The sequence below is a fragment of the Stomoxys calcitrans genome, chromosome 1, assembly GCF_963082655.1.
Source record: "Stomoxys calcitrans chromosome 1, idStoCalc2.1, whole genome shotgun sequence".
NCBI classification, from domain to species: Eukaryota; Metazoa; Arthropoda; class Insecta; order Diptera; family Muscidae; genus Stomoxys; species Stomoxys calcitrans.
The window spans coordinates 249,598,233-249,610,033 of record NC_081552.1 but is presented as its reverse complement, the minus strand read 5'-3'; the positions used below and the strand labels follow the sequence as shown (position 1 = coordinate 249,610,033).

The 11,801-nt window shown below is 39.5% G+C and overlaps 1 protein-coding gene across 1 annotated transcript in view; it reads left to right on the top strand.

Annotated features, from left to right (window-relative positions):
- The first annotated feature begins 2,175 nt into the window (after window positions 1-2,175).
- Window positions 2,176-11,801, top strand: part of LOC106094928 (uncharacterized) — a 43,218-nt gene continuing 33,592 nt past the window's right edge. The window contains exons 1-6 of the mRNA XM_059369198.1: window positions 2,176-2,244; window positions 2,335-2,403; window positions 7,858-8,049; window positions 8,220-8,414; window positions 8,843-9,114; window positions 9,204-9,358. Of these exons, the coding sequence (XP_059225181.1) occupies window positions 2,208-2,244; window positions 2,335-2,403; window positions 7,858-8,049; window positions 8,220-8,414; window positions 8,843-9,114; window positions 9,204-9,358 (920 nt within the window). The 5' untranslated portion in view covers window positions 2,176-2,207. The remainder of the gene's footprint in view (window positions 2,245-2,334; window positions 2,404-7,857; window positions 8,050-8,219; window positions 8,415-8,842; window positions 9,115-9,203; window positions 9,359-11,801) is intronic.

The following is an 11,801-nucleotide window of genomic DNA, read 5'->3' as shown; positions in this document are numbered from 1 at the left end:
TGGATGAAGTTTTGCACGTGATGTTTTGGTATCACTCCAACAACTGCGCTAAATATGGTTCAAATCGGTCCATGTTTTGATATAGCTGCCACATAACCGATCTTGGGTCTTGACTTCTAGAGCCTCTAGAGGGCGCACTTCTCCTCTGATTGGACTGAAATTTTGCACATGGTGTTTTGGTATCACTTCCAACATTTGCGCTAAATATGGTTCAAATCGGTCCATGTTTTGATATAGCTGCCATATGAACCGATATTGGATCTTGACTTCTTGAGGGCGCAATTCTAATCCGAGGGCTCCTTATAGAGGTCGCAATTCTCATCCGATTTCACTGAAATTTTGCACGTGGTGTTTTGGTATCACTTCCAACAACTGCGCTAAGTATGGTTTAAATCGGTCTAAGTTTTAATATAGCTGTCATATAAACCGATTTTGGGTCTTGCCTTCTTGAGCCTCTAGAGGGCGCAATTCCTATCCGATTTCACTGAAATTTTGCACGTGGTGTTTTGGTATCACTTGCAACAACTGCGCTTAATATGGTTCAAATCGGTTCATGTTTTGATGTAGCTGCCATATAAACCGATCTTGGATCTTGATTTCTTGAGCCAATAAAGCGCGCAATTCTCATCCGATTTGGCTGAAATCTTGGTTGAGGTAATTTGTTATGACTTCCAATAACTGTGCTAAGTATGGCGCAAATCGGTACATAACCTGATATAGCTGTCATGTAGACCGATTTGGGATCTTGCCATCGTGGGCCTCTAGAGGGCGCAATTCTCATACGATTTGGAAGAAATTTTGTACAACGGCTTCTCTCATGACCTTCAACATTCGTGTCTAATATGGTCTGAATCGATCAATAGCTTAATACAGCTCCCATATGAACCGATCTCCCGAGTTTTCTTCATGTTTATTACCTGATTTCGCTGAGTATTTCTGAGCCTCACAATATTCTACCTTAATATAGTTCAGATCGGTTTATAATTGGATATATCTGCCAAAAAGACCAATATTTTGTTCTACAAAATTGAATTGTGACATAAATATATATTAGACCACTCAATGGCCGTGCAAAATTTGGGTGCTTAAGTTATCCAATTTTCATCGGATTCTGACGAAAGGGGGTTTACATATACACCCGAGTTGGTGGGTATCCAAAGTTCGGCCCGGCCGAACTTAATGCCTTTTTACTTCTTTTTGGATCCATTCAAAAGTTCAAAATTTTTTAATTTTTATCAACAGACAGTGTTGGCTGATATCAACAGACTAATTTCTCTGGGTGTATTTGGGCCGTGTGGAATTTAACACTTGTTTGTCCATTACTTGTTAATCACCATGTTTTTACTCTTCCACTTAACCATAATGATTTGTTGAATTGTGAATTTGCAAAAAAAAAAAAAAAAAAAAAAATGAAGGGAAATTACTTTTGCATTGCATGTTAACAGCAACATTGGTGTTTCAAAGGAAACGCTCGTTTGAAGTGATATTGCCCCACGGCAATTTGAGCCCTCACAAGCAGAACAGTGTGTTCATGTCAAATATCATTTGCTGGCACAACTGAGTGCTGTGAGTAAATAAGTCAGAAATGGCATAAATATTAATTACAGTGATTAATAATAAACGGTAAACAAATGAAAAATGTAAACATATCGCCTAAAGGTTTTTTTCAAAGTAATTATGGCGCACAACAAAAAAAGAGACACATGTCAAAACCACAATCGTCTTTTATCACACCAGAGTGACGCTTGTGGTCAAGCGGTTGCAGTCAAGTAGAAGTGTTGGAGTGTTTTTTTTTTCTTCTTCAACAACAGCAACAATGAAATTATTGAATAAATTAACCAGATATAGAAAAAATGCTACAAAACCACTGGCCAATCAAAGGCATGTGGCTAAATTCATAGACAAAGGGTAAGACAATGAATCGAAAAATTCCCCTTGTCATCATTCATAGTTCATTGGTTTCCTTTCGAAAACTTCATTAAGCATAGAATTTCTTTCAATTTCTTATTGATATTTATTTTTCACGTTTGTAATTTGCGGTTAACCCGTCATATGCCTAACCGTAACCACAAAATTTATTCAGCTCGCCACATTTGGATAATGCAACCAAGCTGTCGCACCCCCCTGGACGCCCCAGCAGTGGTTTGCATTTACAAATAATCACAGATTCAGATCATTTGAATTCTTACAACACCACACGGACAGATATGGCCAATCAAGAACACTTAATGGAGAAACCACCAAGTAAGCTGTTGTCTCGACTAATTAATTAGGAAATTATGATAATGGAAACTCTTATGTTATTGTTGTTGTTGTTTTTTTGTCCTATTGCAGAGTTCTTAAAGCGAGGCACAAGAAGTAGTTTCTTATACGAAGGTCATTTTCATGAAGCTATAGGAAAAAGTATGTATGTATGATTGCTTCTATGAGACAATAAGTTCGGTCGGGCCGAACTATGGGTACCCACCACCTTGGGTATATATGTAAACAACCTTTCGTCACAAACCGATGAAAATTGGATAACTTATGCACCCAAATTCGGCACGGACATTGAGTGGTCTGATAAATATTGGGTTGCCCAAAAAGTAATTGCGGATTTTTCATATAGTCGGCTTTGACAAATTTTTCAACGGCTTGTGACTCTGTAATTGCATTCTTTCTTCTGTCAGTTATCAGCTGTTACTTTTAGTTTGCTTTAGAAAAAAGTGTAAAAAAAGTATATTTGATTAAAGTACATTCTAAGTTTTATTAAAAATGCATTTACTTTCTTTTAAAAAATCCGCAATTACTTTTTGGCCAACCCAATATAAGCCACTGTTGAATTTTGTATTTCAAATTTCAACCAAATCGGGTAATAAATAAAGCTTTTATGAGCTTCAGACCCTTACCCGGCATATCGGTCTATATGACAGCTATATCCAAATATAGTCCTATTTTTACCATATTTGGGTCGGATGGCGGGTGGCCTAAAACTACTCACTGTCTCAAATGTCAGTGAAATTGGATAAAAAATGAAGCATTTATGGGCTTCAAACATTTTATCGGGAGATCGGTGTGTATGGCAACTATATCTAAATATAGTCCGATCTGAACCATATTTGGGTCAGATGTTGGAAGGCCAAAAGCTACTCACTGTTTCAAATTTCAGCAAAATCAGATAATATATAGGGTTTTATGGGCTTCAGACCCTTTATCGAGAGATCGGTCTATATGGCAGCTATATCTAAATATAGTCCGATCTGAACCATATTTGGGTCAGATGTTGGAAGGCCTAAAACTACTCACTGTTTCAAATTTCAGTGAAATTGGACAAAAACTAAAGCTTTTATGGGCTTCTGACCCTTTATCGGGAGATCGGTTTATATGGCAGCTATATCTAAATATAGTCCGATCTGAACCATATTTGGGTCCTATACTAGGAGGCCTAATACTACCCACTGTTGGAAATTTCAACAAAGTCGGTTAAAAAATAAAGGTTTTATGGGCTTCAGACCCCTTATCGGGAGATCGGTCTATATGGTAGCTATATCTAAATATAGTCCCATCAGAACTATACTCGGGTCAAATGTCGAAAGGCTTAAGATAACCCACTGTTGTAAATTTCAGCGAAATTGGCCGATAAATTAAGTTTTAATGGGCTTTAGACCCTTAATCGGGAGATCGGTCTATATGGCAACTATATCTAAGTATAGTCCGATCTGAACCATACTTAGGTCAGATGTCGGAAGGCTTAACATAACCCACTGTTGCAAATTTTAGCGAAATTGACCGATAAATCAAGTTTTAATAGGCTTTAGACCCTTTATCGGCGGATCGGTCTATATGGCATCTATATCTAAATATAGGCCGATCTGAACTATATTTGGGTTAGATGTTGGTAGGTCTAAAAGTACTCACTGTTTCAAATTTCAGCAAAGTCGGTTAAAAAATAAAGGTTTTATGGGCTTCAGACCCCTTATCGGGAGATCGGTCTATATGACAGCTATACCTAAATATAGTCCGATCTGAACCATATTTGGGTTCTATACTAGGAGGCCTAAAACTACTCATTGTTTCAAATTTCGACAAAATCGGTTAAAAAATAAAGGTTTTGTGGGCTTCAGACCCCTTATCGGGAGATCGGTCTATATGACAGCTGTACCTAAATAAAGTTCGATCTGAACCATATTTGGACCAGATATCGGGAGGTCTCTAACTACTCATTGTTGCAAATTTCCGCGAAATTAGATGAAAAATAAAGCATTTAAGCGCATTAGACCCTTTATCGGAAAATCGGTCTATATAGCAGCTATATCCAAATATGGTCCGATATGGCCCATTCAAGAACTTAACCAGCGAGCATCAAAAAGACGTATCTGTGCCAAATTTCAACTAAATATCTCAATTTTTGAAGGCTCTAGAGTGATTACAACAGACGGACCGACAGACAGGCAGACACACGGACATCGTTAAATCGTCTTGGAATTTTCAGACGATCCGAAATATATATATTTTGTAGGGTCAAAAATTGATATTTCGATGTGTTGCAAACGGAATGACTAAATGTATGTATCACCCAAGGGTGATGGGTACAAAAATCTAAGCAAAAGAGCACTCATATATAGTGTAAATATAACCAGTAAGAGCGTGCTAAGTTCGGCCAGGCCGAATCTTATATACCCTTCACCATTATTCGCATTCGTCGAGTTCTTTTCCCGCCATCTCTTCTTAGGCAAAAAAGGATTTAAGAAAAGATTTGCTCTGCTATTAGAGCGATATCAAGATATGGTCCGGTACGGACCACAATTCAATTACATGTTGGAGACCTGTGTAAAATGTCAGCCATTTCGAGTAATAATTGCGCCCTTTTGGGGCTCAAGAAGTAAAATAGAGAGATCGATTTATATGGGAGCTGTATCGGCCTATAGACCGATTCAGACCATAATAAACACGTATGTTGATGGTCATGAGAGGATCCGTCGTACAAAATTTCAGGCAAATCGGATAAAAATTGCGACCTCTAGAGGCTCAAGAAGTCAAGATCCCAGATCGGTTTATATGGCAGCTATATCAAAACATGGACCGATATAGCCCATTTACAATACCAACCGACCTACACTAATAAGAAGTATTTGTGCAAAATTTCAAGCGGCTAGCTTTACTCCTTCGGAAGTTTGCGTGCTTTCGACAGACAGACGGACGGACGGACGGACATGGCTAGATCGACATAAAATGTCGCGACGATCCAGAATATATATACTTTATGGGGTCTCAGACGAATAGTCTCAGACGAGTAGTTACAAACAGAATGACGAAATTAGTATACCCCCCATCCTATGGTGGAGGGTATAAAAAAGCGATAAGTTCGGCCGGGCCGAACATTGGATTCCCACCACCTCGGGTTTATATGTAAACCACCTTTCGTAAAAATCCGGCGTAAAATTCACACCTTATGCCGCATAGCAGCTACATCGAAATATGTTCCGATTTGGAGCAAATAATAATAAGTACAAGTCATTGTTCAATAGTGTATAACAAAATATTGACCTTTTTGGGAGCTAATCTAAAAATAAACCAATATAAACCATATATGACACGGATGTCGAAAAGCCTAACATATGTCACTGTGTCAAATTTCAGTGAAATATGATAATAAATGCGCCTTTTATGGGGCCAAGATTATAAAACGAGATATCGGTCTATATGGCATCTATATCCAAATCTGAATCACTGTCCTAAATTTCAACAAAATCGGACAATAAATGTGGCTTTTTTTTGCCCAAGATCCTAAATCGGCGGATCGGTCTATATGGGGGCTATATCAAGATGTAGCCCATCTTCGAACTTAACCAGCTTATGGACAAATGGATATTTCGATGTGTTGCAAACGGAGTGACAAAATGAATCATTCAAAATTTCAGCCAAATCGGATAAGAATTGCGCCCACTAGTGGCTCAAGAAGTCAAGATTCAAGATCGGTCTATAAGGCAGCTATATCAGATTATGGAACGATTTGAACCATACTTATCACAGTTGTTGGATATCATAACAAAACATCTCGTGCAAAATTTCAGCTAATCGGATAAGAATTGCAACCTGTAGAGGCTCAACAAGTCAAGGCCCAAGATCGGTTTATATGGCAGCTATATCAAAACATGGACCGATATGACCCATTTACAATCTCAACCGACCTACACCAACAGAAAGTATTTGTGCAAAGTTTCAAGCTCCTAGCTTTACTCCTTCGAAAGTAAGCGTGCTCTCGACATACGCACGGACGGACGGACCGACGATTCGACAAAGCTGGATCGACTTAAAATGTCATGACAATCAAGAATATATGGACTTTGTGGGGTCATGGATGAATATTTCGAAGAGTACCAAACGGTATGACGAAATTAGTTTTCTCCCATCCATGGTGGAGGGTATGAAAATCATCGTGATATCTTTTTATACCCACCACCGAGAGTGGGGGTATATTCATTTTGTCATTCCGTTTGCAACACATCGAAATATCCATTTCCGACCTATAACGTATATATATTCATGATCAGCGTAAAAATCTAAGACGATCTAGCCATGTCCGTCCGTCTGTCCGTCTGTCTGTTGAAATCACGCTACAGTCTTTAATAATAGAGATATTGAACTGAAACTTTGCACAGACTACCATTTTTTCTATAAGCAGATTAAGTTCGAAGATGGGCTCTATCGGACTATATCTTGATATAGCCCCCATATAGACCGATCGGTCGATTTGGGGTCTTAGGCCCATAAAAGCCACATTTACTATTCGATTTTGCTGAAATTTGGGATAAAGAGTTGATTTTGGCCCTTCAACATTCTTCTTCAATATGGCTCAGATCGGTCTAGATTTGGATATAGCTGCCATATAGACCGATCTCTCGATTTGGGGTTTTGGGCCTCTAAAAGGTGCATTTATTGACCGATTTCGCCGAAATTTGGAACAGTGAGTTGTGTTAGGCCCTTCAACATTCTTCTTCAATTTGGCTTAGATCGGTCTAGATTTGGATATAGCTGCCATATGGACCGATCTCTCGATTTAAGGTCTTGGGCCAATAAAAGGTGCATTTATTGTCCGATTTAGCCGAAATTTGGGACCGTAAGTTGTGTTAGGCCTTTCAACATTTTTCGTCAATTTGGCTCAGATCGGTCTAAATTTGGATATAGCTGCCATATAGAGCGATCTCTCGATTTAGGGTTTTGGGCCCATAAAACGCGCATTTATTGTTCGATTTCGCCGAAATTTGGGACAGTTAGTTGTGTTAGGCCTTTCAATATTCTTCTTCAATTTGGCTCAGATCGGTTCAGATTTGGATATAGCTGCCATATAGACCGATATCTCGATTTAAGGTCTTGAGCCTATAAAAGGTGCATTTATTGTCCGATTTCGCCGAAATTTGGGACACTGAGTTGTGTTAGTCCCTTCAACATTCTTCTTCAATTTGGCTTAGATCGGTCTAGATTTGGATATAGCTGCCATATAGACCGATCTCTCGATTTGAGGTCTTGGGCCTCTAAAAGGTGCATTTATTGACCGATTTCGCCGAAATTTGGGACAGTGATTTAAGTTAAGCCCCTTGACATACTTCTGCAATATGGCACAGATCCGTCCAGATTTGAATATAGCTGCCATATAGACCGATCTCTCGATATAAGGTCTTGGGCCCCTAAAAGGCGCATTTGTTGTCCGATTTCGCCGAAATTTTGGGGCAGTAACTTGCGTTAGGCTCTTCCACAGCTTTCTTCAATTTGGCCCAGATCGGTGCAGATTTGGATATAGCAGCCTTTTCACTTGTTTTTTTTTTTTATTTTTCGCCTAGAAACTTTACGCTCTTCTCTTTCTTTTCCCTTTAACAGTCTTACTGGTAGCTGAATGTTTTACCATGATGCCGGTGCGTGGGGTAACCATGCCCCATCCTCGCTATTTGTCCTTCTCCTGGTGGAGTTTTCGCACCGTCTACAGTTTGATTTTTATTCTGGCCATGATTATCGATTGCATCATCAGTGTCTACAAAATTCTCCATGGACCCATAACTTTTAACAATATTGGTAAGTGGTTAAAGAAAAACGAATGGTGCCAGTTCAAAATAAGCGTTAAAACCAATCCTAGGGGCGAAAAAATAACAACGAAAAAATAAAATCACTTTTAAATCAATTGCAATAAAGTCTAATCGTCTTTTTCCATTTGATTTGATCCACAAAACCATGGCGACTGTTAGAGCCTTTGGCATTTCGTTTGCCTATCATCATTGTGTGTGTGAGTGCCCTGAATTTGGCCAGCAAATGGCCGGAACTTATGTTGGAATGGCACAACATAGAGAGCAGTTTGCCTTCTTACGCCACGCAAAAGGACAAGCGGCGGCAGGCAGACCGCATAAAGATGGTGTTTTTGGTGGGAATGATGCTATCGTTGGGTGAGTTGAAATGCTGACAGTATTTGAAATTTTTAGATGATAAACAAATGTTGAGCACAGTCATTTGGAAGACATTGACATCATTTTGTTGTTTTCGGGAAAAATAAGGGTTTTCCTTTGAATTCCTCAAATGATTGCTATTTGAAAAGTTGGGATCAAAAAAAGGCTATAAATTTAAGAAAATAGGTCAAACTCAGGCATTTGTGTCACCAAAAAAATTTTACTAGCGACGCTGGTGACACATTTAAATTTTATTATATGACTGGTAACATAAAATTCTTATCATTCCCTTGGCAATGCAACAAATTTTGGCCCTAATGATTGATTTCCCAAAAACACTTCGGTTAATCGCATTTGTCCAATTATATTTCGATTTAACAAAAATTCAAACCTATTGCCAATTTTTGTTTTTTTTTCTCTCACTTTAGCGGAACATTTGCTGAGCATAACACAGGCCATCAGATATGCCAACCGTTGTGCCACCACCAAGGATCCAATCAAGAATTTTCTCCTCATTGCCAGTGATCACCTGTTCTACATTTTTCCCTACTCCTATTGGCTGGGCTGGTATGGCAAGACGTTGAATGTCATGTCCACGTTTATATGGAATTACATGGACATGTTTGTCATGATAATGAGCATTGGGTTGACCTCATTGTTCCAACAGCTCAATGCGGACTTGGTCAAATTTAAAAATAAGGTAATAAAGTGAGGATGCCGCAACTGCATCAAAGAGAATTTCCAAAGAATAACAAGTGGCTCGTTTTTTTGTGTTTTCTCATTGAACAGCAAATGTCACCATCCTTTTGGGCCGAGAGAAGGATTCAGTATCGAAGTGTGTGTATGCTGTGCGAAAAGGTGGACAATGCCATTTCATTGATAACCATGGTGTCCTTTTCGAATAATTTATATTTCATCTGCGTGCAGTTGCTGAAAAGTTTAAAGTGAGTAGGGGAGTGGGGGAAAGAGTGAGAGAGAGGGAGAGGACACGGAGTAGAGCAAGAGGAAACGGAAATGGCCAGCATTTTATTTTATTTTCTATATAAACGTACTTAGCCATTTCCTGTTTGTTTTTGCTGGAGTCATAAAAGACGGCTTACCATATTTGGTTAGCAGAGAGAAAAACAATTCGTTTGGATATGGTCTCAAAATTTTTATGCCCACCATCGAAGGATGGGGGTATATTCATTTTGTCATTCCCCTGGCAACACATCGAAATATCCATTTCCGACTCTATAAGGTATATATACTCTCGATCAGAGTAAAAATCTAAGACGATCTAGACATGTTCGTCCGTCTGTCCGTCTTTCTGTTGAAATCACGCTACACTCTTTAAAAATAGAGATATTCAGCTGAAACTTTGCACAGATACCTTTTTTGTTCATAAGCAGGTCAAGTTCGAAGATGGGCTATATCGGACTATATCTTGATATAGCCCCCATATAGACCGATCCGCCGATTTAGGGTCTTAGGTTCACAAAAGACACATTTATCATGCGATTTTGATGAAATTTGGGACAGTGAGTTGTGTTTGGCCCTTCGACATCTGTCTTCAATTTGGTCCAGATCGGTTCAAATTAGGATATAGCTACCATATAGATCGATCCTCCGATTTAGGGTCTTAGGCCTATAAAAGCCACACTAACTATTCGATTTTGCTGAAATTTGGAACAGTGAGTTGTGTAAGGCCCTTTGACATTTTTCTTCAATTTGGCCTAGATCGGTGCAGATTTGGCTATAGCTGCCATATAGACCGATACTCCGATTTAGGGTCTTAGGCCCATAAAAGCCACATTTATTATCCGATTTTGATGAAATTTGTGACAGTGAGTTGTCTTAGGTCCTCCGACATCCTTCGTCAATTTGGCTCAGATCGGTTTAGATTTGGATATAGCTGCCATATAGACCGATCCTCCGATTTAGGGTCTTAGGCCCATAAAAGCAACATTTGTTATCCGATTTTGCTGAAATGTAGGACAGTGAGTTGTGTTAGGCTCCTCAACATCCTTCGTCAATTTGGCTCTGATCGGTCCAGATTTGGATATAGCTGCCATATAGACCGATCCTCAGATTTAGGGTCTTAGCCCCATAAAAGCCACATTTATTATCCGATTTTGCTGAAATTGGGGACAGTGAGTTTACTTAGGCCCTTCGACGTCCCTCGTCAATTTGGCTCAGATCGGTCCAGATTTGGATATAGCTGCCATATAGACCGATCCTCCGATTTTGGGCCTTAGGCTCATAAAAGGCGCATTTATTGTCCGTTGTCGCCGAAATTTAGGATAGTGAGTTAAGTTAAGCCCCTTGATATACTTCTGCACTATGGCACAGATCGGTCCAAATTTGGACATAGCTGCCATATAGACCGATCCTCCGATTTAAGGTCTTAGGCCCATAAAAGACACATTTATTATACGATTTTGCTGAAATTTGGGACAGTGAGTTGCATTAAGCCCTTCAACATATTTCGTCAATTTGGCCCAGATTGGTCCAGATTTGGATATAGCTGCCATATAGACCGATCCTCCGATTTAGGGTCATAGGCCCATAAAAGCCACATTTATTATCCGATTTTGATGAAATTTGGAGCAGTGTTAGGCTCTTCAACATCCTTCGTTAAATTGGATCAGATCGGTCAAGATTTGGTTATAGCTGCCATATAGACCGATCCTGCAATTTAGAGTCTTGGGCCCACAAAAGGCGCATTTATTACCCGATTTTGCTGAAATTTGGGACAGTGAGTTGTATTTGGCCTTTCGACATCATTCGTCAATTTGGCCCAGATCGGTCCAGATTTGAATATAGCTGCCATATAGACCGATTCTCCTATTTCCGGTCATAGGCCCATAAAAGCCACATGTATTATCCTATTTTGCTGAAATTTGGGACAGTGAGTTGTCATAGGCCGTACGAAATCTTTCTTTAATTTGATCTTGGTCGGTTTAGATTTTGATGTAACTGCCACAAAGACCGACTTCTCGATTTGAGGTTTTGGGCCCATAAAAGGCGCAAATTGACCGCAGGTGTTCCCCAGGGCTCCGTTTTTTCTCCTTCTCTTTTTCAAATTTTCATCAACGATCTGTTGGGTCAGACATCGAATCCAATCTACTCATTTGCGGATGACAGTAATCTCTGTCATACGTACTCATTCGACCATAGGCCAAGTCTTCGAGAGATTAAGGACAAGAGGCGGGTTATGGATGATACACTCTGCCAGGATTTGCTGCCCAATTCTGAGTGGGGTCGAATGAATCGAGTAGATTTTAATGCACGGAAGACTAAGTGCTGCTTGTTGTCACACAAACGATTCGCTGACCCATTACGATCATCGTTGTCTATTAACGGTGTAGATGTTGAGCAATCAGATGCTCTGGGCATGATACAATA